This window comes from Lupinus angustifolius, chromosome LG07 (assembly GCF_001865875.1).
Source record: "Lupinus angustifolius cultivar Tanjil chromosome LG07, LupAngTanjil_v1.0, whole genome shotgun sequence".
NCBI lineage: Eukaryota > Viridiplantae > Streptophyta > Magnoliopsida > Fabales > Fabaceae > Lupinus > Lupinus angustifolius.
The window spans coordinates 3,482,990-3,506,770 of NC_032015.1; the positions used below are offsets into that span (position 1 = coordinate 3,482,990).

The 23,781-nt window shown below is 33.2% G+C and overlaps 5 protein-coding genes and 1 pseudogene across 12 annotated transcripts; 3 read left to right on the top strand and 3 right to left on the bottom strand.

The window, feature by feature from the left end:
- Positions 948 to 12,526, top strand: LOC109351825 (bifunctional epoxide hydrolase 2-like). 3 transcript variants are annotated; one of them, XR_002108295.1, is made up of 7 exons: positions 948 to 1,101; positions 1,182 to 1,396; positions 1,757 to 1,930; positions 2,003 to 2,238; positions 2,502 to 2,788; positions 2,838 to 2,853; positions 12,393 to 12,526. XR_002108295.1 is itself a non-coding variant. In XM_019593464.1 (6 exons), exons 1-5 carry the CDS (start codon positions 1,032 to 1,034, stop codon positions 2,749 to 2,751), a joined length of 945 nt encoding a protein of 314 aa, XP_019449009.1. In that variant the 5' UTR covers positions 948 to 1,031; the 3' UTR covers positions 2,752 to 2,788; positions 2,838 to 2,954. The 3 variants fall into 3 exon arrangements, 2 of the variants coding, with proteins under 2 accessions (XP_019449009.1, XP_019449008.1); XM_019593464.1 differs by lacking the exon at positions 12,393 to 12,526 and having other exon boundaries at positions 2,838 to 2,954; XM_019593463.1 differs by lacking the exon at positions 12,393 to 12,526 and having other exon boundaries at positions 2,502 to 2,961.
- Positions 3,030 to 14,468, bottom strand: LOC109351828. Of its 2 annotated transcripts, XM_019593468.1 has the most exons (3): positions 14,247 to 14,468; positions 13,167 to 13,438; positions 3,030 to 3,588 (listed from the first exon to the last, which is right to left on the bottom strand). In XM_019593468.1, the coding sequence occupies exons 1-3, from the start codon at positions 14,401 to 14,403 to the stop codon at positions 3,223 to 3,225; spliced, it is 795 nt and encodes a 264-aa protein (XP_019449013.1). In that variant the 5' UTR covers positions 14,404 to 14,468; the 3' UTR covers positions 3,030 to 3,222. The 2 variants fall into 2 exon arrangements, with proteins under 2 accessions (XP_019449013.1, XP_019449015.1); XM_019593470.1 differs by lacking the exon at positions 3,030 to 3,588 and having other exon boundaries at positions 12,608 to 13,438; positions 14,247 to 14,467.
- LOC109351827 (bifunctional epoxide hydrolase 2-like) lies at positions 6,945 to 19,488 on the top strand. Of its 3 annotated transcripts, XM_019593466.1 has the most exons (7): positions 6,945 to 7,093; positions 7,174 to 7,388; positions 11,335 to 11,508; positions 11,581 to 11,816; positions 12,080 to 12,352; positions 18,523 to 18,526; positions 19,475 to 19,488. In XM_019593466.1, the coding sequence occupies exons 1-5, from the start codon at positions 7,024 to 7,026 to the stop codon at positions 12,327 to 12,329; spliced, it is 945 nt and encodes a 314-aa protein (XP_019449011.1). In that variant the 5' UTR covers positions 6,945 to 7,023; the 3' UTR covers positions 12,330 to 12,352; positions 18,523 to 18,526; positions 19,475 to 19,488. The 3 variants fall into 3 exon arrangements, with proteins under 3 accessions (XP_019449011.1, XP_019449012.1, XP_019449010.1); XM_019593467.1 differs by lacking the exons at positions 18,523 to 18,526; positions 19,475 to 19,488 and adding an exon at positions 16,520 to 16,532; XM_019593465.1 differs by lacking the exons at positions 18,523 to 18,526; positions 19,475 to 19,488 and having other exon boundaries at positions 12,080 to 12,386.
- On the top strand, positions 15,418 to 17,859 carry LOC109351824 (clathrin light chain 1). Of its 2 annotated transcripts, XM_019593462.1 has the most exons (4): positions 15,418 to 15,879; positions 16,736 to 16,889; positions 17,015 to 17,366; positions 17,406 to 17,859. In XM_019593462.1, the coding sequence occupies exons 1-4, from the start codon at positions 15,479 to 15,481 to the stop codon at positions 17,555 to 17,557; spliced, it is 1,059 nt and encodes a 352-aa protein (XP_019449007.1). In that variant the 5' UTR covers positions 15,418 to 15,478; the 3' UTR covers positions 17,558 to 17,859. The 2 variants fall into 2 exon arrangements, with proteins under 2 accessions (XP_019449007.1, XP_019449006.1); XM_019593461.1 differs by having other exon boundaries at positions 17,015 to 17,859.
- Positions 18,050 to 19,227, bottom strand: LOC109351829 (annotated as a pseudogene).
- On the bottom strand, positions 19,928 to 23,055 carry LOC109351956 (expansin-B3-like). 2 transcript variants are annotated; one of them, XM_019593684.1, is made up of 5 exons: positions 22,766 to 23,055; positions 21,997 to 22,297; positions 21,167 to 21,296; positions 20,305 to 20,503; positions 19,928 to 20,244 (listed from the first exon to the last, which is right to left on the bottom strand). In XM_019593684.1, exons 1-4 carry the CDS (start codon positions 22,944 to 22,946, stop codon positions 20,309 to 20,311), a joined length of 807 nt encoding a protein of 268 aa, XP_019449229.1. In that variant the 5' UTR covers positions 22,947 to 23,055; the 3' UTR covers positions 19,928 to 20,244; positions 20,305 to 20,308. The 2 variants fall into 2 exon arrangements, with proteins under 2 accessions (XP_019449229.1, XP_019449228.1); XM_019593683.1 differs by having other exon boundaries at positions 19,928 to 20,503.

A 23,781-nucleotide genomic window follows, 5' to 3' on the forward strand; every position in this document is an offset into this window, starting at 1 on the left:
GGTTCTGATACCACTGTTAACTTGCAATTGAAACTGAAAATGGGATGATTATTACTCATTAAGATAGGCCTTTAAATAGGCATTACAGCAGATAACAAAATAATCACTATCAGTAAAATATTCCTAAACAATAGCTATCCATTACCCACTAAACAACTAAAACAGAGCACTCTCAATTCCTATAGACTTAGTCTTAATAACTGACATTTATTCTAAAACAGAAAAACAAACAAATAAATCTTAACAGACATTTTCCTATGAAGGTGTAACAATTCACCAACTGATAATGTAACAATGAACAGGGTCCAACTCCGATTTTGAAGTGAAATATAACACAGGTTAAGTGTTAGATGGGACTAGGCAATGAACCCAATGAAATAAATACTAAAGGAAAACAGAAAATGGTTGTTGAAGACAAGGCCAAAAAATGATCACGACAAAATTGTGAAAGAGATAAAATAGCTAAATTGCTTAAAAAAGACCATAAAAGTGCTAAAACATTATGTTGACAATAATTTATATAAAGGATATAATAATTGAACTTATTAAAAGTGTAATTTTTGATCGGAGTGTTATTAATAGGATTGTTAGATCTAAGTACACCTGATACCTTTTACTGTAAGATAGGAAAAAAAGAAAATAATAACAAAAAATATAACTGCTCAATTCCCCTCAAATTGGAATGCATCCATCTTAGATAAGAGGTAATTATTTTTGATGTACAAATAATATTTTTGATTTAAATAATAAAAAAGAGGAATCAAATGAGAATGGATTTTAGTTAAAAAGTAAATACAAAATATTTTGACACTAGAATGTATCCAAATAAAATTTTGTATTGTTTCATATCCCCATCTGCAGAAGTTTTTGATAACAAAGTAATACAAAATTTTGTCCACCACACATCCAGTGGACCCTCCTTTATGGTGTTCTAGCATCTTTTCATTTCAATGATGTTTTTAGTACACTTGCCACTTCCTCACTTCATCTCTCATACACTATTCTCTCTAAAGTAAAACGCTTGTTCTAAGATGGAGAAGATCAAACACAGTCACATTGAAGTAAAGGGACTGAAGCTGCATGTGGCAGAGATAGGAAGCGGTCATTACTTGAAACCTCTAATAGAATATTTTTAAATAATTTACATGTACATCACCTTAATCATCTTTTTCTTTTTGAAGGCCCAAAGGCAGTGGTGTTTTTGCATGGATTCCCTGAAATATGGTATACATGGAGGCACCAGTTGATAGCTGTGGCAAACTCTGGCTATAGGGCAATTGCCTTTGACTTCAGAGGCTATGGACTTTCAGAGCATCCAGCTGATCCACAAAAAGAAACCCTGTATGACCTGGTTGATGAAATCATAGGCCTTTTGGATGCTTTAAGCATCAGCAAGGTAAGGAGTTTCCAAAAGCTCATTTATATATGCCAAAGTACACTTCTTAAGAGTGGAATGTCTTGTGAATTTGTTTTAGATGGTTAGGTTTCTAGAATGTAGAGTTAATTAAGTTTCTTGTAGATGGACTTTGCTTATAGTCCACCTCATGTACTTTGTAGCCAGGGACAAAGGTTAGCATCTTAATTCAGCAGAGATTAGTATCTTAATTCTATACTCAAGCTGAAATAGATAGAGTACAAAACATAAACAGAAACTAGGGGATTGTTTTTCTCGTGTACTATTTGACTAATTGTAAACAGTGGGGGAATGACCCAAAAGATGACTAACAACATAGGCAATTTCAATTGTTTATATCAGGCTTTCCTTGTTGGCAAGGACTTTGGTGCCATTCCTGGATATCTTGCAGCTGCTGTGCACCCAGAAAGAGTAGATGCTATCATAACTTTAGGCATTCCTTTCATTCTTCCAGGTCCTGATTCTCTTCAGATCCACCAGCATCTCCCCAAGGGCTTCTATATTACTAGATGGCGGGTACAAATCCCATCTCCCATCTTAATTTTTAACTTCATTCTCATGTGCCTGTACTAATTTAACTGATTTCAGGAGCCTGGAAGGGCTGAAGCAGATTTTGGCCGGTTTGATGTGAAGTCAGTTATAAGAAACATCTACACTCTCTTCTCTGGAAGTGAGGTGCCAGTAGCAGCAGATGATCAGGAAATCATGGATTTGTATGACCCATCTGCTCCTCTACCACCATGGTTTTCTGAGGAAGACCTTGAAACCTATGCATCGCTGTACGAAAAATCTGGATTCAAGTATGCATTGCAGGTTCCTTACAGGTAACTAGACTTCCCCTTCCACTCCTTTTCAAAACCAAAAATGTGAAGTTTATTTGCCTTATGTTTAGAAACTGGCATGTAAATGCATGGAGTGAAATGCTACTCCAAATATTTGTTTTCAAGTTTCAACTAGTGTTATTTGTGTAAGAGACATGGCATTTTCCATTAGTCAGGTTTCATACAATGCCCTAACTCTATGCTCTAACTCAATTACTCTTTCAAATACAGACCTCTGTAATATTAGATTTGGTCTTTTCACGCAGGAGTTTCGATACAGAAGGTGGCTTAAGTGATCCTAAAGTTACTGTCCCAGCACTTCTGATCATGGGTGAGAAAGATTATGTCTTGAAGTTTCCAGGCATTGAGGATAACATCCGAAGTGGGGCAGTGAAAAATATTGTTCCAAACTTGGAAATCATATATATTCCAGAAGGAAGCCATTTTGTGCATGAACAATTTCCGGAGAAGGTGAACCAACTCATCATCGAGTTCCTTGACAAACAGAGCATCTAATTGCCTGTTTTCAGGCTAAAAGTGTGGTTACACAATGTTTGTTTTAAGCTTCTTAATGTGAGAAAACCATCATATCCAAATACTAAAACTTCCATTATGAGCATGAGCTCAGGAAGAGAGTGTATTATGTAATAAAGTCTGAAGCTTTGTAAATGAGTTTCAAATGGAGGCTACAATAAATGAAACAAATTGGTTGATATGAAGGAGTTGCAGTCATTCATTGCAGTGTGATTTAATTAATGATACTTGACACCACTACTCTGCAAAAATTTATTCAGTACAAGAAACAACAGTTAATCAATAATGCCAGTAAACAATACTCAAATCAACCCAGACCTGAAGATAATTAGTGAACTAAGATTTAATTATCCTTGCTGTATGCAAACTCACAAAACATCAAAGTCACTTGCAAAGTACAAACAAAATAAAAAGGGAAAGGGACATGGATCAAACTAACAAAAGAATCTGTTGTCATCTCTGCACAAGGGAGAGGCCGCATACAACAACGATTGCATAAACAGAACAATCCATGAAGAATGCATCCACCACGTTCTGCAACACCAAGCCAAATTCCAATGCCCTAACAAGTTGTGCATCCCCTTGATCTCCACCAGAAGAAATTGCATACCGTCTTATGTTTTTTGTAGAAAGAAGTTTTGCAAACACAACTGTCAAATTTGTCACCAGAACCAAGTAGAGTGGCCTAAAGCTTATTAAACTCTTAATCAATTCGCTACCAAGCAAAGAGAATCCTAGATAAGACACAACTACTAGAAGGGCCACAGTAACAGAACAACAAAGGCGGGTACTCCTTGAGGCATTGATGGCAGAACTGATTTCACTTGGGATGATGAAAAGCTTAGATTCTTCAGTACATGATCAAATTCAGAAGTTTGGATAGTTCCACCCTCATGTTCTTGCAAAGGTTGTGTCTGGGTTATGGTTCTGGAAGCCTCAAAAGGGTAAAGATCAGCAACTAAGGGATCATCGTTCTTTAGCAAAGTGGAATCTAACTCCTCCACTGCCTCACCTTGAGGCGAAACTGCACGCATGAAACAAAATTTAGAAATATGGAAAAAGTAAAGTTGATTTAGTTAAATTATTTACTCCTCTTGTTGGGTGAACTTAGGACAACCGTAAGGTTGTTGCTTAGTGACCATGAGGTCACAAGTTCAAATATTGGAAATAATCTATCCACTTGTGAAGGTGAAACTGCCTACGTCTACCTTCCTCAGACTCCACTAAATGGGAGTCTCGTGCGCAACCCTTTTTTCTACTCCACTTGTTGCATAAATAACAATGACCTCCGTTAATGTTTACGTTGCAAAGATGTTGGTGTAATGATAACATAAACCTCAGGATATAATGACAACATAAACTCAAGGGAACTGTAATGACAACTATTCTTATTTCTTTTAATTACACTTGAGTCAATCATAGCATTGTATATGTGAGATTTTTTTGCGAAGATGATACTGTCACCATATGGTTCTTTAAGATGTTCTAAGCCAACTTATAGTAGCACCATTACTATGTGCTACATGAAGTGATGTAATTAAGATGAAAATCCATTTAATAATATTTTGATACTCTTTTCAACTATACTATCTGAATTTTGATCATTTTAAGACATCAAAGCATATATGATTCATTTTGCTGAAGTGATTAGCAACAAGCTCCAGTCCTGCTTTCATGAAATAATTTTTAGTGAATAATTAACAGGGCTTCCTTTTATAACTCATTCTAAACTGAAAGTTACTGTCAAAAAATTCAGTTAAAGCATAAGAGGGTTTGTACATTTCTTTGTAAATATGGAAGGTTGACTAGACAAGTAAACCTATTTGGTAGTGCTACTAACAGGATAACATTAACTTTGTCATTTCCTCTTAAAATACTTTTTTTTTATTAAAATGAGAGAGAAATAGTATTTTGAATATACCATTTGATACATTGAATGAAGTATGATAAAGTAATGATGCTTAGGCGAAAATGATAGCTTCAATTGAGCAAAAGCCAATCTAACCTTAATCATCCACATTCCTACAACATGTTTAGTAAAATCTATTTCATGTGCTTGAAATGTAGGTCAGAACGAGGAGACATTTCCAAGTTTTGACTATTCTTTGATTGAAATGGGTGAGAAATAACATGTTAATATGTTAATATAAGTAACTAGCAAGTTACCCGTGCATTCGCACGAGACAATATATTTTTATCGTATGATTTAGAACATATATATTTATCGTGCATTCGATTGGATATATAAAAACACATGTTTCCTAAACCATTGTTGGTTTCATGCATGGTCGAAACATATGTTTCAAAAATATTAAACTGAAATTGATAAATAAACAACTACAAAATAAACAATAACAAAAAGTTTTTGACATTAATTATCACTAATTAAACAATGATATATATATTGTCAATGTACACCGCTTATAACTCCAAAAAACTAAAAATCAACAAAACAAATACATGTTTGGAACATGTGTAAAGGGACCATGGTAGCAAAAATATGGTCATGCATGACATTGGAGAACCATCCAAAATATATACATAAAACATAAACAATCATTCATTTTTCAAAGTGCTTCTTAGTCGAACAAACTCGACCAGGATTGTTGTAAAAATAAAAACAAAAACAAATAAATTATAGCTCCATTAAAAAAGTAAGCATAAAAATTGAAGATCGCTAATAATATTATTACATAGTTAGATACACATTCAAATCTGTCATCTTCTTTTTAGTTAAGACTCCTATAATGATATATGAAAATTATTTACAACAACTTGAATTTTACCCATGTTACGTCATGTTGTCATAAAAAAGTGAATAAATAAAGAAAAATTCGATTAAACGTTAAAACACTTTTCAATCAATGAAAATTATTTGTAGTGAATGAGTTTCATATCTTTCAACACGCCAAAGACTTGTGATCCTCACCTTTCACTTCCAAGTATCCTTTGATGAATTAATCTCTTCATTGAAATCTTCAACATATTTAAACAAACTTTTGTAATAAAGATAATCAACCTAATATAAATGATAATATATAATAAACAAAAACAAAGCATTAACCCCTTAAATGAAAATATATAGACAAACATATACACAATTCACATCATGAAGCAACCAAAGAATAATTAAAAAATAAAGGCATCAACCTATTTAAGCAAACTTTTGTAATAAAAAAAACCATTAAAGTAAAGCTACTAATTACCTAGTACGGTAATTATCTCAACCACAAATTTATTAATAGTGGTGTTATTATTATTCATTAATTAAGGAGAGGATATGAAACGTCAAATGGGTATGTGTGGTAGTGTGTATGTTAGGAACTTGAGCCTTTTAGGAGAGAACTTTTTTGTTGAGAGTTTAACATGTGGTATGAAGGAACATTATTTTCTTATGTAGTTTTATGTATATATAGATAGATGATGTGAAATCAGGAAATATATCACCTTTGAATAAGGTGCCCAATGGCAATCAATAAACATGTTTCGTTTTCATTTTGCCTTCAAGGAGACCTCAATAGCCAACACTCAACAATTAGAAGCTTACAAGGTACCGTGCCACTAAGGATAACAATTATGGTACATAGTAGTTCTTGCGAATTATGATACGACATGGGTCCCAAAGGAAATAAGAGAGGAGAAAAGAAAAGTTGAGTTTCAAACGGAAGAGGCTATGGATAGTCACGTGGTGAGGATGTGAATGGTGAGAATTGCTTATATCCGATATCTGAGAGTCTATTATTAAAATATAAAGAGAAAATTAAAATAAATTATTTAAAAAATTATGGTTAAAGATTTTTTTGTCACATAGTCTAATCTCATCTATCTAATACTGGAGAAGATCCTATCACACGCGTGAGTTATACAGAGTACTCAGTAAATTATAGACCGCATGATTCACATCCAATTTTATCTGTTTGCACGTCTCTAAACTCCAACCGGCATAAAGTAACAAACAATACGTAACCGTTTCTGGTATCCAAAACCAAAAGGAGCTTTGCTTAAGCCTTCAACTATTTCTTCCTATAAAGTTTTCAACTACTAGATAGAAGGGTACACAAATATATATGAGCATAGATGTTGCGTTACTATTTAAACTATAGTAATATAGAATAATTTCTGCCATACATCCACAAATATATAAAATAGTAAACTCTCCCTTTTCTTTTAAATAATAATAACATTGCCACTTCCTCAATATCCTTATCTCTCACACACTCTCTACTCTACTCTGCAGTAAAACCCTTTTCAACTATGGAGAACATAAAACATAGTCACGTTGAAGTGAAGGGCCTGAAGTTGCATGTGGCAGAGATTGGAAGTGGTAATAAGTGGAAAACTCAAATATAATATTTTTAAATAACTTTTCGTCTACTTGTCCTTAATGATATTTTTCTTTGTCAGGTTCAAAAGCTGTGATATTCTTGCATGGATTCCCTGAAATATGGTATACATGGAGGCACCAGTTGATAGCTGTGGCAAACTCTGGCTATAGGGCAATTGCCTTTGACTTTAGAGGCTATGGACTTTCAGAACATCCAGCTGAGCCAGAAAAGGAAATCATTTATGACCTGGTTGATGAGATCATAGGCCTTTTGGATGCTTTAACCATCAGCAAGGTAAGGTGATGGGAACCGCCTGGGGATGGTTTGCTTTGTTTGTCAATCATTCTTGCTTGAAACGAAATTTAACTTGTGGAATAACACTTTTATATGAATGTTCACGTTTTTCGTATGATTATAGGTGAAATGTGTATGGAATTAGTGTTTGGGTTGAACTTCTGTTTATTTTTGGTTTATGAACTTTTATATGTTTGTGTTGGATAAAAGAAAATGGAAAAGAATAAAGGGGGAGGGCGCCACAAGCAAAGTAGCATGATAAGCCAATGAGGTTCGTCACAAGGAAGGATCATTGATAAGAGCAATGTTAAGGCGTCACACCAATGGTGATAAGGCTATCAACGTGATCCTTGATAAGTTCTGAGTTAGGAACAAAACTCAACTAAAAATGAATTAATTCTTCTACTATGTTAATATGAATATATGTGAGAATAGATTGTCCAAAGAATAGTCTATTTTCATCAAATTAATCTTTCATTCCTCTACTCTTATTTCATTTCAATTTACTTCTTAGTTTTCTTCTCTATTCTTATTTCAATTTACTTCTTAATCTTCTCTTCTTTTTTTTTTTGAAACTCACAAATTACTTCTCCTATTTTTTTTTTCATTTTTATTAGACATGTCTAATCTTTTCCATCATCAAACGAGATATGATTTTCATCAAATTAATCTTTCATTTCTCTACTCTTATTTCATTTTAATTTACTTCTTAATTTTCTTTTCTATTCTTATTTCAATTTACTTCTTAATCTTCTCTTCTATTGAATCTCAAAAACTACTTCTCCTACATTTTTTTTATTTTAATTAGACAGATATCAAATATCTTCCATCACAAAACGAGCTATGATTTTACAGTCATTTCACTTTTTTATTACTTCATCATTCATGAATTATCTACCGAGATGTTCATTGATAGATATAATTTTATTTCATATTTTACCAATCAAAGAGATAAAAGTCTTAAAAGAAAAAAACTGATATAATTTTGAACATATTTTGATTCTTACAACTATCATTTGGGTTTATCCACACTTACTAAAGTTCTAGATCTGATCCAAAACATGTTTCAATGTTAAATCCATTTTCATCATCAGAGATCCTGATAAGCCATTTTGTCATTTTTTATGACTTTCTTCTATATTATTTGGAAGTTTCAAATTGTATAATTGATTTGATTTATATTTTGATTAAATTATTTATGATTTGCTAATTTTAAGCAATGCTCATTATGAATATAAATTTGCATAACTGTAAATAATTAATTTGCGAAAACTTAATAATGAGGCTACAAATATATAGTCGAAACTGTCTTCCTCTTTTCAATTAGTCATATAATGAGTTATGATATTACAATTAATAAGGAAATATGTTGATATTCCAACTCCCTTAAAAAATAACTGACAATGAATTTATTTCAAAATAATGATTTTAATACTAATTATTAAAAAAGAAATGTTTGCAATTAATATTATTTAATTATTTTTAAAACTGAAATAGTAGTAATTCAATCTTATTAAAACATTCTCAATTACTATCATCTAATTATTTTTAAATTTTAAAACGCTAAATAGGATATATAGTAATTGCACATTTAAATAGTAAATCTTAAAACGTTCTCAATTAATATTATTTAATCATTTTTTAATACTTAAACAAGAGGAATCGATTGTTACTCATAATATAATGAGTTATTGTATTACAATTATTAAGGAAAAATATATTCAAAATTATTGTTAATAGACAGTGAATTTAGTTAAAAATAATCATTTGTAATATTAATTATTTAAATAGATGTTAAAACGTTTTCAATTAATATTATTTAATTATTTAATTATTTTTAAAACTCGAATAATAGGAATTCAATCTTACTAAAACATTTTTAATTAATATCATCCAATGATTTTTTAATTTTAGAACGCTAAATAGGTCATATCGTAAGTATACATTTAGATAGTAGATCTTAAAATGTTCTCAATTAATATCATTAATCATTTTTTAAAACTTAAATAAGAGGAATCTATTGTTACTATTAATAGAATCAATTATGATATTAATATTAATAAGGAAATTTGTTCATAGAATGAATTATTGTTACTATTAATAGAATAAGTTATGATATTAAAATTAAAAAATAAAATAATTAAATGATATTCTATTTCGCTTAAAATATAGACAATAAATTTATTTCAAAATAATCATTTTTACTACTAATTATTTGAAAAGATCTTGAAATCTTTTCAATTAATACTATTTATTATTTTAAAATTGAAATATTAGGAATTCAATCTTATTAAAACATTCTCGATTAATATCATCTAATCATTTTTAAAATTTTAAAACGTTAAATATGCTATGTCGTAATTGCACATTTAGATAGTAGATCTTAAAACATTCTCAATTAATATCATTTAATTATTTTTTTAAACATAAGTAGGAGAAATCTATTGTTACTATTAATAGAATGAGTTATGATATTACAATTAATAAGTAAATTTTTGGATATTATTTCAAAATAATCATTTTTAATATTAATTATTTAAAAAAATCTTGTAGTAGGAATTCAATCTGATCAAATCATTCTCGATTAATATCATCTAATCATTTTTTAAATTTCAAAACACTAAATAGGACATGTAATAATTGCACATTTAAATAATAGACAATGAATTTATTTCAAAATAATCATCTTAATACTAATTATTTAAATATATTTTAAAACGTTCTCAAATAATATTTTTAATTATTTTTATAGCTTAAATAGTAGGAATTCAATCTTATTAAAACATTCTCACTAAATATCATTTAATCATTTTTTAAATTTTAAAATGTTATATGGAATAAGTAGGAATTACGCATTTAAATGATAGATATTAAAACTTTCTCAATTAATAGCATTTGATCATTTTTAAAACTTAAATAGTAGGAATCCATTATTATTATTAATAGAATGAGCTATGATATTACAATTAATAAAAAAAAATTGGTATTCTATTTCACTTAAAAAATAATAGTTTAATAATAATTATTTAAATAGATCTTAAAGTTTTCTCAATTAATTATTTAAAACTTAAATAGTAGGAATTCAATCTTATTAAAATATTCTCAATTAATATCATCTATATTTTTTAAAATTTTAAAATGCTAAATATAACGCATTTAATTAGTTGATCTTAAAACATTCTCAAATAATATCATTTTTTAAAACTTAAGTAGTAGGTATCCATTGTTATTATTAATAGAATGAGACATGGTATCACAACTTATAATGAATTCTATAGATATTCTACATTGCTGTTTGAAAAATGATAAACGATAAATTTATTTCAAAAGAATCATTTGTAATACTGATAATTATTTAAATAGATCTTAAAATGTTCTCGATTAACATTAAGCCTTGTTTTGAATACCTTGAATTACACGCCCAACCCTCATATTATATGATTTAAATAAAATACTTAACAATAATTTAAAATTCTCCTGAGATTAAAATAAATTTTAAGACTACTCATAAAAATAAAATCTCAATTTATTGAATATAATAATTAAACTATCATAATTTTCTTCCAAGAATGTAAACTCCAAGTGGCCCACCTACTTGTAAGATTGTACTCCACAAAGGTTGATCCCTTTAGTTTACTTGGCATGTCTTGTGAATTTGTTTTAGATGGTTAGGTTTCTAGAATGTAGAGTTAATTAAGTTTCTTGTAGATGGACTTTGCTTATAGCCCGCCTCAAGTACTTTGTAGCCAGGGACAAAGGTTAGTATCTTAATTCAGCAGAGATTAGTATCTTAATTCTATACTCAACCTGAAATAGATAGGGAGTACAAAAGATCAACAGATACTAGGGGATGGTTTTTCTCTTTACTATTTGACTAATTCTAAAAGTGGGAGGAATGACCCAAAACATGACTAACAACATAGGCAATTTCAATTGTTTATATCAGGCTTTCCTTGTTGGCAAGGACTTTGGTGCCATTCCTGGATATCTTGCAGCTGCTGTGCACCCAGAAAGAGTAGATGCTATCATAACTTTAGGCATTCCTTTCATTCTTCCAGGTCCTGATTCTCTTCAGATCCACCAGCATCTCCCCAAGGGCTTCTATATTACTAGATGGCGGGTACAAATCCCATCTGCCAACTTAATTTTTAACTTCATTCCCATGTGCCATTACTAATTTATCCGATTTCAGGAGCCTGGAAGGGCTGAAGCAGATTTTGGCCGCTTTGATGTGAAGTCAGTTATAAGAAACATCTACACTCTCTTCTCTGGAAGTGAGGAGCCAATAGCAGCAGATGATCAGGAAATCATGGATTTGTATGACCCATCTGCTCCTCTACCACCATGGTTTTCTGAGGAAGACCTTGAAACCTATGCATCGCTGTATGAAAAATCTGGATTCAAGTATGCACTGCAGGTTCCTTACAGGTAACTAGACTTCCCCTTCCACTCCTTTTCAAAACAAAAAATGTGAAGTTCATTTGCCTAATGTTTAGAAACTGGCATGTAAATGCATGGAGTGAAATGCTACTCCAAATATTTGTTTTCAAGTTTCAACTAGTGTTATTTGTGTAAGAGACATGGCATTTTCCATTAGTCAGGTTTCATACAATGCCCTAACTCTATGCTCTAACTCAATTACTCTTTCAAATACAGACCTCTGTAATATTAGATTTGGTCTTTTCACGCAGGAGTTTCGATACAGAAGGTGGCTTAAGTGATCCTAAAGTTACTGTCCCAGCACTTCTGATCATGGGTGAGAAAGATTTTGTCTGTAAGTTTCCAGGCATTGAGGGTTATATCCGAAGTGGGGCAGTGAAAAATATTGTTCCAAACTTGGAAATCATATATATTCCAGAAGGAAGCCATTTTGTGCATGAACAATTTCCGGAGAAGGTGAACCAACTCATCATCGAGTTCCTTGACAAACAGAGAATCTAATTGCCTGTTTTCAGGCTAAAAGTGTGGTCACACAATGTTTGTTTTAAGCTGCTTAAAGTGAAAAAACCATCATATCCAAATACTAAAACTTCCATTAGGAGCATGAGCTCAGGAAGAGAGTGTATCATGTAATAAAGTCTGAAGCTTTGTAAATGAGTTTCAAATGGAGACTATAATAAATGAAACAAATTGGTTGATATGAAGGAGTTGCAGTCATTCATTGCAGTGTGATTTAATTAATGATACTTGACACCACTACTCTGCAAAAATTTATTCAGTACAAGAAACAACAGTTAATCAATAATGCCAGTAAACAATACTCAAATCAACCCAGACCTGAAGATAATTAGTGAACTAAGATTTAATTATCCTTGCTGTATGCAAACTCACAAAACATCAAAGTCACTTGCAAAGTACAAACAAAATAAAAAGGGAAAGGGACATGGATCAAACTAACAAAAGAATCTGTTGTCATCTCTGCACAAGGGAGAGGCCGCATACAACAACGATTGCATAAACAGAACAATCCATGAAGAATGCATCCACCACGTTCTGCAACACCAAGCCAAATTCCAATGCCCTAACAAGTTGTGCATCCCCTTGATCTCCACCAGAAGAAATTGCATACCGTCTTATGTTTTTTGTAGAAAGAAGTTTTGCAAACACAACTGTCAAATTTGTCACCAGAACCAAGTAGAGTGGCCTAAAGCTTATTAAACTCTTAATCAAATCGCTACCAAGCAAAGAGAATCCTAGATAAGACACAACTACTAGAAGGGCCACAGCAACAGAACAACAAAGGCGGGTACTCCTTGAGGCATTGATGGCAGAACTGATTTCACTTGGGATGATGAAAAGCTTAGATTCTTCAGTGCGTGGTTGTTGCTGTGGCTGTTGGTTGGAGACATTGCCAACAGATGAATCAGAAGGTGGTTGTTGTACATGATCAAATTCAGAAGTTTGGATAGTTCCACCCTCATGTTCTTGCAAAGGTTGTGTCTGGGTTATGGTTCTGGAAGCCTCAAAAGGGTAAAGATCAGCAACTAAGGGATCATCATTCTTTAGCAAAGTGGAATCTAACTCCTCCACTGCCACACCTTGAGGCGAAACTGCAAGCACGAAACAAAATTTAGAATTATGGGAAAAGTAAAGTTGATTTAGTTAAATTATTTACTCCTCTTGTTGGGTGAGCTTAGGACAACCGTAAGGTTGTTGCTTAGTGACCATGAGGTCAGGAGTTCAAATATTGGAAATAGTCTATCCACTTGTGAAGGTGAGACTGCCTACGTCTACCCTCCTCATACCCTACTAAATGGGAGTCTCGTGCACAACCCTTTTTCTACTCCACTTGTTGCATAAATGACAATGACCTCTGCGCCCTTTTTCTACTCCACTTGTTGCATAAATGAGAATGACCTCCCTTAATGTTTATGTTGCAAAGATGTTGGTGTAATGATAACATAAACCTCAGGATATAACGACAACAGAAACTTAAGGTAACTGTAATGACAATTAAACCTCAAGCAAAGTCAATATAATTTCTGAAAAATAAGAAGCATATCCTGTGTAGTTAAGTCAAACTTGAAGGGATATCAGTATAGTTTTTCCTTAGTCATAATTCCAATAGTGTAATTCTTAAGAATTGGAATTAGCTCTGAACTTGTAAATTTCACAGTTACAGTGCAAATTACAAAAATACAGAAATTACAGTTAACAACAGAAATACGAAACTATTTAAACAGGAATTAGGTTAAAATTGGTCCAAGATCATAAAGTTAGATTCAATGTTTGAAATTGAATTAAACAATGAATTAAAAACAAAACTGTAAATTTGAGATTTAACAAGATAATAGACGAGTTAGAAAAGAAAAATAAAAAAAGATTAAAATGTAATAAGATTTGGGGGAATAAACGTACTGGTAGGAGAAGTGACATTTGAATCATCGGAAATCGATGAAGAAAGGGTTTGAGGAGGAAGAGATGATATTCGACCCGTAATGAAAGCGAGACGATCGGATCCTTGTTCAAGGATTCTTCTTTTCCTCCTTTGGTTTTCTCTCTTGTTTTCTGCCATCGATGCACTATTCTCCTCCACAAACCACACCTTATTCCATTTTAATGTTTAAATGATGGTCAAATTAAATAAATAAGAATAAATCACTAAATCAATTTCTTAATGTTTTTAGGGTTTTTTTAGTCCCAAGACACAGTTTTTTCTCTTTATTTTCAGAGATTTGGAAATTTAGACAAGTTCGTCTCAATGTTTGTTTGACCTTGTGAATTATGATGTTACTAGAGTGACACTTATAGTATGTAAGTAAACAAAAAAAAACATATGGAAAGATCCAAGAATACGTTTTAGATAGTGAAAATTGGTGTTCTGGGAGAATTCATTTTTTTTGTTTGCCAATGTTGTTTGATTTATTGAATATGTTTTTCTTAATTAGAAGTTCAAAAATGAATCAATTTATGATGAATAAATGTTAATTAATTAAATTGTGAGGTTAATATGTTGAATAATAATATGTAGAATAAAACCTGATATAACTTATCGTTTGTTTTATATTCTTTTTTTTTTCTATTTCAGATGAATAAGAATTTACCAACAAATAAAAATAATATCTTATTTCAATTTTATTTTACAAAAGTAATACATTAATTTCTAGATATTTAAATTAAATGGGTGAAATAGGGAAATGTAGATGAATTGAGGACATAAAGATTTATATTCATGCATATAGATCATCTCCATAGGTGAACTAATTAAAAATAACATGAAGATTGTTGTCTTATTAATGTACATGGTTATAAAATTTGATAACATCCTTATATACATATCTCTAATTCCATCTAGGCATGACGGTCGTTGGGTTGGATATAAAGATCACCGACCTACTTAAGCACACTTGAATTTTTGATCCAATTCTGTTATATGTGCCTAGATGAATATCAATTGTCATGTGATCTTAGTCTTTTTTTATAATACCTACCTACCTATCATTCAATTCTTTTTTTGATTAACTTGTTAATTATAATTATTGTCTAACAAATATAACAATCCAACGTTCTCCAATCTCCATATTACGACCCCCAAAACAAGAAGAATAAAAAACAAAATCCCGAAAAAAACAAGAACTATAATTGAGAAAATGGCATCATCATTTGAATCATTTGGTAACGAAGGAGAAGACGATGATAGTTTCATGGGCTACGGCGCTCAGAATTCCCATTATCAAGATTACGAATCATCAACGTTCGTTTCTTCCGATAATTACGCCGCCGCCGGTGACCGCCCTAACCTCACCGTTGATCCCAGCTTCGGCGGTGAGAATCCCTATTCTCCACCCGTATATGGCTTCGGCATTTCCACCCCCGACCCCAACCACGTCACTCCCTTCGAACCTGAACCTGCCGGAGATGGATACGCCACCCCTGCTGCCGCCGACGATGATGACGGAATCTTTACCTCCGATGGTGGTGGTGGTGGCCCCTTGCTTCCAGACCCCATTCAAATGCAGGAGGAAGGATTTGCAAGACGTGAATGGCGACGGTTAGATTTTGTTCAATCAATTCTATTTTATTTTTCCCTTTTTGAATTTGTTTATATATATCATTTTTCAAGATTTCATGGTTTATCTTGGAGGAATTTGAAGCTAACATAGCTAGTTATAGTTTTATAGTAATTTTTTGATAAAAAAACTCGTTTCATCAATCATATAACCCACAATTTTGGAAAGAAAAAAATCTCTAGCGACTTTACTGAACTTACTCTTATTCTAAATTGAAGAATCTGGAATGAATCAAACTTCCCAAATTAGGATTCAAACCCAAATAATGATCTCATAAATTGCATAGAAATCGATGTCCATGTAATGATCCAAAAGTAGACACACTTTTACTTGCTGACCACGCAAATTCAATTAAGAGTTTAACCCTCCATTTTGATTACGTTGCTTTTTATAATAAAGATGTGATTCAAAGTAGATACGCTAATTTGATGTCATTTTAAATGACAAATTTGATAGTATAGATGTGACATTTTTGGACTATTTTGATGATGCATATACCTTTAGGGTGTATTTGTAAATGAAGGACGTTTTAGAAAAATAAAGTAGGAGGTGTTTATTCTCTTAACTTTTACTTAATGATTGGGCCATTTGGATGAACTGTATCATAAGCTGGCCATCTAGTTTCTAAATTGTTCCTTCTCCATATTCAGATGTAGCTCAAGTTCCTAAAACTATGGGGCCTCTTTGAATGTCAAATGGAATTTTGTCAATGTTATGATGAAATAAATGTCATGTGTTTCTTTTTTATTTTCTTTTCAAATACTTATGATGTCATGTGTATATTATCGATCGACATTTGCTGTTCTGACTGTAATTTTCATGATTTAAACGGAGCAGTCAAAATTCCATTCATCTAGAGGAGAAGGAAAAAAGAGAGAAGGAGTTAAGGAATCAGATAATACAGGAAGCTGAAGATTATAAGCAAGCTTTCTATGAAAAACGGAAGGTCAATTGTGAGACAAACAAAGCTAACAACAGAGAAAGAGAGAAGGTAGAAAACTAGAAACCGTAAAGTGGGCACTTACTAAAAAATTCCTATGTTCTTCTTGGGCTACATGAGTCCATTTGTCATTGCCATGCCTCATAAGCGTATTGAAGATAATGTGTTATGTGCAGATAAACTTGGCCAACCAAGATAAGTTTCACAAAGAAGCTGACAAACATTACTGGAAAGCAATAGCAGAGATGATTCCTCGCGAGGTTCCTAATATTGAAAAGAGAAGAGGGAAAAAAGAAGCTGAGAATAAGCCTTCAGTTCATGTTATTCAGGGTCCAAAGCCTGGGAAACCTACTGAACTTGCAAGAATGCGTCAAATGATTTTGAAGCTTAAACAGAACCCGCCTCGCCATATGATGCCTCCTCCACCCAAAGAAGACAAAGATGGAAAAGGTAGCAAAGATGCAAAAGAGGGAAAGGATGATAAGAGTGGGAAAAGCTCAACACCAACTGCAGTCGACAGTGCTGCAGGCAACAAACCTGTTTCCCCTTTGAAAGAAGGCGCTGCAGGGAATAAACCTGTTTCCCCTTCGAAAGAAGGCGCTGCAGGGAATAAACCTGCTTCCCCTTCAAAAGAAGGTGCTGCTAACAGTGCACCAGAGGCCCCTGCTGTAGTTGAGGACGAGCAAGCCCCTAGTTCTGAGCCATCAGCTGATCAGTGACCAAGATAGTATTTTTTTGTTAGCAATTATTTTTTATATATACATTTTATTTGTATTTTTTAAGTTCTCTAAATTGGGTGCTGAATTCATAGAGAATAAGTCATGGCCATATACCCAATTCTTCAGGCTTTGCAGCATGGCCTTTGGAGAGCATTGATCCAAAGTCCAAACTACTGTCCTAGACCTGTAGGCTTTAGATGCATTTTTGTTTGCTTGGCATCCTTTGACATTGGCTATCAAAGTAGAATTTTATAATTTAATTTCTAAAGCTTATGCAATCTGTTTCTTAGCTGTGTCATACATACCACTATAATTTATCATATTTGGTCGTAGTAGTATTAGTTTTGCAGCACACAAGGGTTCCAACTTTACACTCGCTTGTATTTGTAATTACAGTCAATCCAACAAGAGTTTTAACAATACTTGGAATCAAACTTTGTGGGAAAGGATAGAGGATATTACATTTATTGATGGTTTAAAAAGGCACAAGATGCAAACAAAACAGAATTGTTTCATTTGACTACTTCAATTATAAAGGACAAGTTTTAGAATGATTAGATATTACATATTCCATGAGTGACTGTTTTTTGTTTAATGGAATTGTAAGGATATGGATCATGCTTAATCTTTTGCCAAAGTTTATGCTCTAAAATGCTCTTTTTTGACATTCTTTTACCAGACTTGCACCAATGTTTGATCATGAATTGTGAGCAAATGTGCAAGTAAGCTTGTGCTCTTTGTCTAGTCATTCACAAATCACAGTTTGCAATTAGAAAATTCATGTCTACCAAAAGTCCAAAACATGCCCTATTTAGTTCCGAATCTACTCTGCTAAAACTGTTTTCCATCAAATGTCTGTCAAAACTGCCACTTTGCAGGGGCTACCTCATAAGATGTGTGAACCACTGCTGATAGTGACCTCAAAGGACAAAGGCTAATGTTGAGGGTTGACATTGAAATGCCAGATTTGTCCCCAATTCCTTACTATGGTTACCCATCCTGTTCTTGATCCCTTCATTTTCACAACAACCACTTTCACCATTCATTCCAAGTTCCCAACATTGGTGATCAAGACATGATAGAAGTGAGAACTTCCACTCATTGGGAATTTCAACCCACCACTTCTTTGACACTTAACTCTGCAAGAAAATCAGCAAGAAACTTGCAAAAACAACAACAACCAAACCTTTATCCCACTAGGTGGCATCGGCTATGAGCAAGAAACTTAAATATTACCAAAATGGTTCTATCTGTCTTCACCTTCTATATCAAACAGGCACTATATCAGTTTTTCTCTAGTCAATTTTAGAAAATGCAACCTGCGACATCAAAATATTCTTTTGGAAAATTGCACCAGCCAGCATAATGTTCTGAAAGCCCATAATTTGGAGGACAGAAATATGTAGCAGTAAAAGCTACAGATGGATTCCAAGCATCCACCACAAGATGTCTGCTACAGATGGATTTCCAAGCATCCACCACAAGATGTGGTCAACACATCTGATATCATACCAAGTCCCACGAGCACTCCCTCTACTTTACAGAATGGTGCTTAACTTAGCACTATATTTTCCATGACTGGCTTTATGGAGTTCTCCATAACCACAAGCTCCTTCCATAACACATGCAGAACCACATTGTCAAAACAAATCACACTTATCTAAGGAGCAAGAAAAGTATCTGAAATACATCACTTTTGATTGTGTTATCCTTTTGTCATATATGGGGCTAAGAGAGGATTAAACAATGAAAAAAGGGATTCATTTTCTAACTGCAGATGATAATGATATTGTTTCTAAAGATGGATACCGACACACTGACAATTTTACCAATGGATACTTATTTTTCCATATTGTAGGGACAATGAACTAAAGCCGAGGTATAAGGTAATTTATTGCATATTCCGAGGGAGCATAGTCTTTATTGTTGGCTTGTATCCTTTTCTATTTTTCTTCTTTTTAGGCATAGAATGAAGACTTCAAAAGAGGTTGCAATGTGGATGCATTCAAGAGAGAACGGTTTAAGGCTTTTTTGCTTGTGGCAGACACTCAATGTGAAACCTTGACTGCCATAGGGGGAATGCTTTAGTAATCACTTAGATTGGGAGGACATGCAATGCTTTAGCAAAATCCTTTCTAATTTTGTGACTAAAACTATATTTAAAGTTGTTCTATTTTAAAGGACAGTTGTATTTTTACATGGAAAGTTTTGTTATCCATAATGGTCTTAGTTGGCTCGAGTAGTATTGTCTTCGATTGCTTGATGATTAGTATAATTTAGACAAAAATTGCTGTATTTTGAAGGTGACATATTTAGCTCTGATCTAGTGTAAAAAAAGTTTCACAATCTATGATTTGAAGACATTCATTCAATTGAAGGATCCAATATAAATATTCATAAAAGCCCAACGAACACAGACCCAGTACACACGCTCAAAGTCCATCTGGATAATACACTACACGCTCTCTCTCCTCTTTTGGAGAGGGCTACATGACATTTACTAACAACAATTACACACCAGAAAAAGTAGGTATACAAAAATCAACAAAGAAATAATAAGGAAGTATCATTGGATGCACTTGTGCGCTCCAATGTGTACTTTCCTTATAAAAAAAAGAAGGTTAAAAACTAAGGTATATATAGCAACCAAAGGGAAACAGGGTTGGAAGCTCCATGAAGACTATTTTTGTGTTATGGGACTTGACCAACTTTAACTGAGTAAAAGATGCCTTATTGATTACCAAGGCTGTGTTATGGGTAGAAATTTAGGCGAGAGGTGTAAGTGGCCTTTGGAACCCAATTGCCTGGAACAACGTCTCTAGCAGAAAGGGTTCTCCCAGTGGAAGTGCTTAGCTTCACAGAGAATGGGCCCCTTAAAGGTCCCCTAATAATGCACCAATTTGCACCCCACAAATGATTCATCTGCAGCCACTCGCTAGACCCTGCCTGCCAGTACCAAAATACAATAACATATTAGAAAAAATCACTCATTCTCTTCATTTGATTTCTAAAAATTTGCAAATAGAGTTTAATTACACTGTCAACACATCATACACATTCGTATATATGACTTTTAAATAAAAGCAAATAATATTTAACACAGAATTATAAATGGCACCCTAACAATATAAAAAAAAGCCTTTGAAACAGTTGGTCCCATATATCACAGTATTTGAGTTTAGATAAAGGGAAACGCACAACCAGAGGAACAGTGGTTGCCAATGGCCAGCATCATTTGAGGAATGACACGCTGATAATATATTTAATATGAGAGGGAAAGGGTCTTGCAATTGCAACCTTTGGCAAATAATCTAATATGTAAAAGAGTGGCCAGTGTGGGATCTGAGACACGTGACCAAAGGAGACAAGTCCGCAATATTTGGAATTGTCCACCACAGACATTGATTAAGATAACCAGGCTAGCCATGCTAGTTGCCTTTTGATCAAATCTGAAACAATTTTCAAGAAGCAGCATTCCAAGGTTGCAATATTGGTTTCACTTTATTATTATTATTCGTATTGAGATATATATTTGTGATACTTAAGGAATAAGCATAAGGAAAGAGTGTGATGGAAATAAACATCAAACAATGTAAGAAAGATGAATACTTCTCTTATATGCATGGAGCCAATATCTCCCTCTGCATCCTCAAACTCAACAAGAAGTGATAGCCAAAAAGGTGTTGAACCTTCATTAACATGGAAGGCAATTTTTTTACCCGGGTATTTACATGGGGTTCTGCGTAAAAGAAAAGGAAAAAAATCAATTATTATAGAGGACAAAATTCATACATTGCAAATTGATTTTTTTCCCCGTAATCCACAAAACAAAAGGATAGAACATGGAATAGACCACTGCAGTACCCAATATACAAAACAAACAGGGCAGGAAAAGCAGAAAATAACTTTTTTCCATATGAAGAAAGCTGAGTTCAATACAATAAACTTTAAAAGAAAAAAGCAGTCACAAGTCAAATATTTGCACTAAATCAGAAGGAGCTGGAACTAGTGATTGAGTCAATGCAATCAAGATAAAGTCCAGTAGCAAACTCCAAAAAAGAAATGTTTTCTTTATCATATTAATTAATAGATATAAATATTTTAACAAATGTGTTATGAGATAAATCAGAAAAAAAATGAGACAATATCTTATGTCACATGTGTCATTTTTCGGTATCATTCTCTCTAATTAGTCAATATTTTTTCATGAATAGAACATTTTACCCCAGAAAAAATCAATTGAATAATTGGTTTACAAGTATCTATATCAATCAACTGACTAACATCATCCTTCATATAACAAATTTCTTAGAAAAGTAATGTATTTTAAAATAGGAAAGTTTAAAAAACTATATTTTTTTGTTCAAATCAAATATAATTAACAACGATGAACATTAACCTTGAGAAAATAATGATTTGTATTAAGGGTAGAAAGTTACCTTCGATAAATGACTGGAATTTCACCACGGTTCCTGAGTTGACCATTCTCGCCAGTAATAGCCATGCGCCCAAATGCTGCACCACTTAGATCAAAGTGGGTTCGGTCAGATGGGCAGCCAGGACACTCGTCGGTGATAATAACCGTGACAGCTCGCCTCGTGCATATGGTATTGTCTAAACACTTGACCTTATAGCACGCACCGCACCCTTCACCTTTCATAAACAGCACCGGACCCACCGCCCCTACCCTCGCCCTGAATGGTTTCACATCCACCATTGAACCATACCCACATGCCCCACCTTCACACACCAACACAATTCCACCAATTACCCACTCATTAACTTCATTATTCCATTCTCAACTCAGTTTAATATCTATACATTGTTTAGCGTAAGAAATACATTATCCATAATTCATTTAAATTATTTTAAAATCAAATTAAAGATGAATGATAACAGTTACACAATACCATTTATTACTCAAATATAGATGAGAAACAAAACAAATTATAAGTCTTTTTTGTCACTCAATGTGTCAAATGTTAACGGGTTGGTCCAAATATAGATAAATTGAATTGAAAAGCTATTATATTAGTTTTTTATTTACCTATTCTCCTAAATTGACACAGTGTGAAACATTTGATTTTTAGCAGCAATGGTTAATAATAGTAATGTACTTGTCTCTCATTTGAGTCAACTCAGCGAGTCAAAATACTTGCCAAGTGAAATGCGAATTGTGAAAAGATGAGATTTTATTAAGAGATATACCTGTGCTACCGTCGCCTTCGGGTTCGCCGTACCAGGTAGCAGTTCCAGGATACCAATGTAGGTCGGGGACATGGTGCTGAGGTTGTCCGACCGCCGCACGTAGCAGCACGAGTTGTTTCAACGTCAAACAAAAACAGAGCAAGCTCAGATTCGACACGGTGGAGCTACGGTGGCGCTGCATTGTGCTTAGAAGGAAAGTGGAGTTGCGCGCCACCGTTTTGTGGGATTAGATCGTTGCCGACAGTTTGATGGCGGCAGAGTGAGTGAGTAGTTGTGGTGTGAGTTTTTAGTTAGACCGTTAAAGGGGTTTCTTTATAGTATAAAAGTGTTGCTGTTTTACCTTTTTCTCCATTGGTTTAGTGCTTATTTACGAAGAGTGCCACTGTTTATCTCGAGGGTGGGTCCCACCAGTAGTTAAGGCGGTAATACTACAAGTGCGCGCTTACTATTTGTCAGGGTGCGTTGGTCATTTCACATCGTAAACAAAGAAAAGATAAGAGTCAAGGGACGTTGTAAGTTGGAACGCTCTTAAAATGATGTTTTGCTTAACCCAAAGAGATTCCGCCACCGTACAGAACGGTTTTCAGAGAGAGTTCTATTCTCACACCTTCTCTTACTGTGAAACTGAGTGAGATTATGTTGACTTACATATTGCTTTGTTTTCTATGCATGTACTAATAACTGTTACAATATACTTTATTTTGTGATTTGTGATTCTCCTTCAATAAATATGGCTACTAGAAATTTGAAGTTTTGTTATTCATCAATACAATATCTAGTGGATATTACCATTAAACAAACATATTATTAATTTATACAATATATTCCAAATATCAATTTTAAGGGTTTTCATAATATTCGCATGTTGGATTCTTAAAAATAACGATTGTACCAGGCTCTACTTATTGGAATACAAAGAAGATAAATATTCATAGTCTCATATCACGATTGTAAATGAAATTATTTTTAGGATTTGAACTTTTGTGTCAAACACACTTGATAAATGATGAGAAATT

Bases quoted from the DNA above. Each gene is read 5' to 3' on its own strand.
- LOC109351824 (XM_019593461.1), top strand. From the start codon at position 15,479: ATGGCATCATCATTTGAATCATTTGGTAACGAAGGAGAAGACGATGAT. The intron at 15,880-16,735 runs GTTAGATTTTGT...TAAACGGAGCAG, and splicing joins GCAAGACGTGAATGGCGACG to TCAAAATTCCATTCATCTAG. The intron at 16,890-17,014 runs GTAGAAAACTAG...TGTTATGTGCAG, and splicing joins ACAACAGAGAAAGAGAGAAG to ATAAACTTGGCCAACCAAGA.
- LOC109351956 (XM_019593684.1), bottom strand. From the start codon at position 22,946: ATGCAGCGCCACCGTAGCTCCACCGTGTCGAATCTGAGCTTGCTCTGT. The intron at 22,298-22,765 runs GTATATCTCTTA...TGGTGTGTGAAG, and splicing joins CGAAGGCGACGGTAGCACAG to GTGGGGCATGTGGGTATGGT. The intron at 20,504-21,166 runs GTATTCATCTTT...TGGTACTGGCAG, and splicing joins GCTCCATGCATATAAGAGAA to GCAGGGTCTAGCGAGTGGCT.
- LOC109351825 (XM_019593463.1), top strand. From the start codon at position 1,032: ATGGAGAAGATCAAACACAGTCACATTGAAGTAAAGGGACTGAAGCTG. The intron at 1,102-1,181 runs GTCATTACTTGA...TTCTTTTTGAAG, and splicing joins TGTGGCAGAGATAGGAAGCG to GCCCAAAGGCAGTGGTGTTT. The intron at 1,931-2,002 runs GTACAAATCCCA...AACTGATTTCAG, and splicing joins TCTATATTACTAGATGGCGG to GAGCCTGGAAGGGCTGAAGC.
- LOC109351827 (XM_019593466.1), top strand. From the start codon at position 7,024: ATGGAGAACATAAAACATAGTCACGTTGAAGTGAAGGGCCTGAAGTTG. The intron at 11,509-11,580 runs GTACAAATCCCA...ATCCGATTTCAG, and splicing joins TCTATATTACTAGATGGCGG to GAGCCTGGAAGGGCTGAAGC. The intron at 11,817-12,079 runs GTAACTAGACTT...CTTTTCACGCAG, and splicing joins GCACTGCAGGTTCCTTACAG to GAGTTTCGATACAGAAGGTG.
- LOC109351828 (XM_019593468.1), bottom strand. From the start codon at position 14,403: ATGGCAGAAAACAAGAGAGAAAACCAAAGGAGGAAAAGAAGAATCCTT. The intron at 13,439-14,246 runs GTACGTTTATTC...TCGTGCTTGCAG, and splicing joins AAATGTCACTTCTCCTACCA to TTTCGCCTCAAGGTGTGGCA. The intron at 3,589-13,166 runs ATCAGTTCTGCC...ATCCCAAGTGAA, and splicing joins TTTTCATCATCCCAAGTGAA to ATCAGTTCTGCCATCAATGC.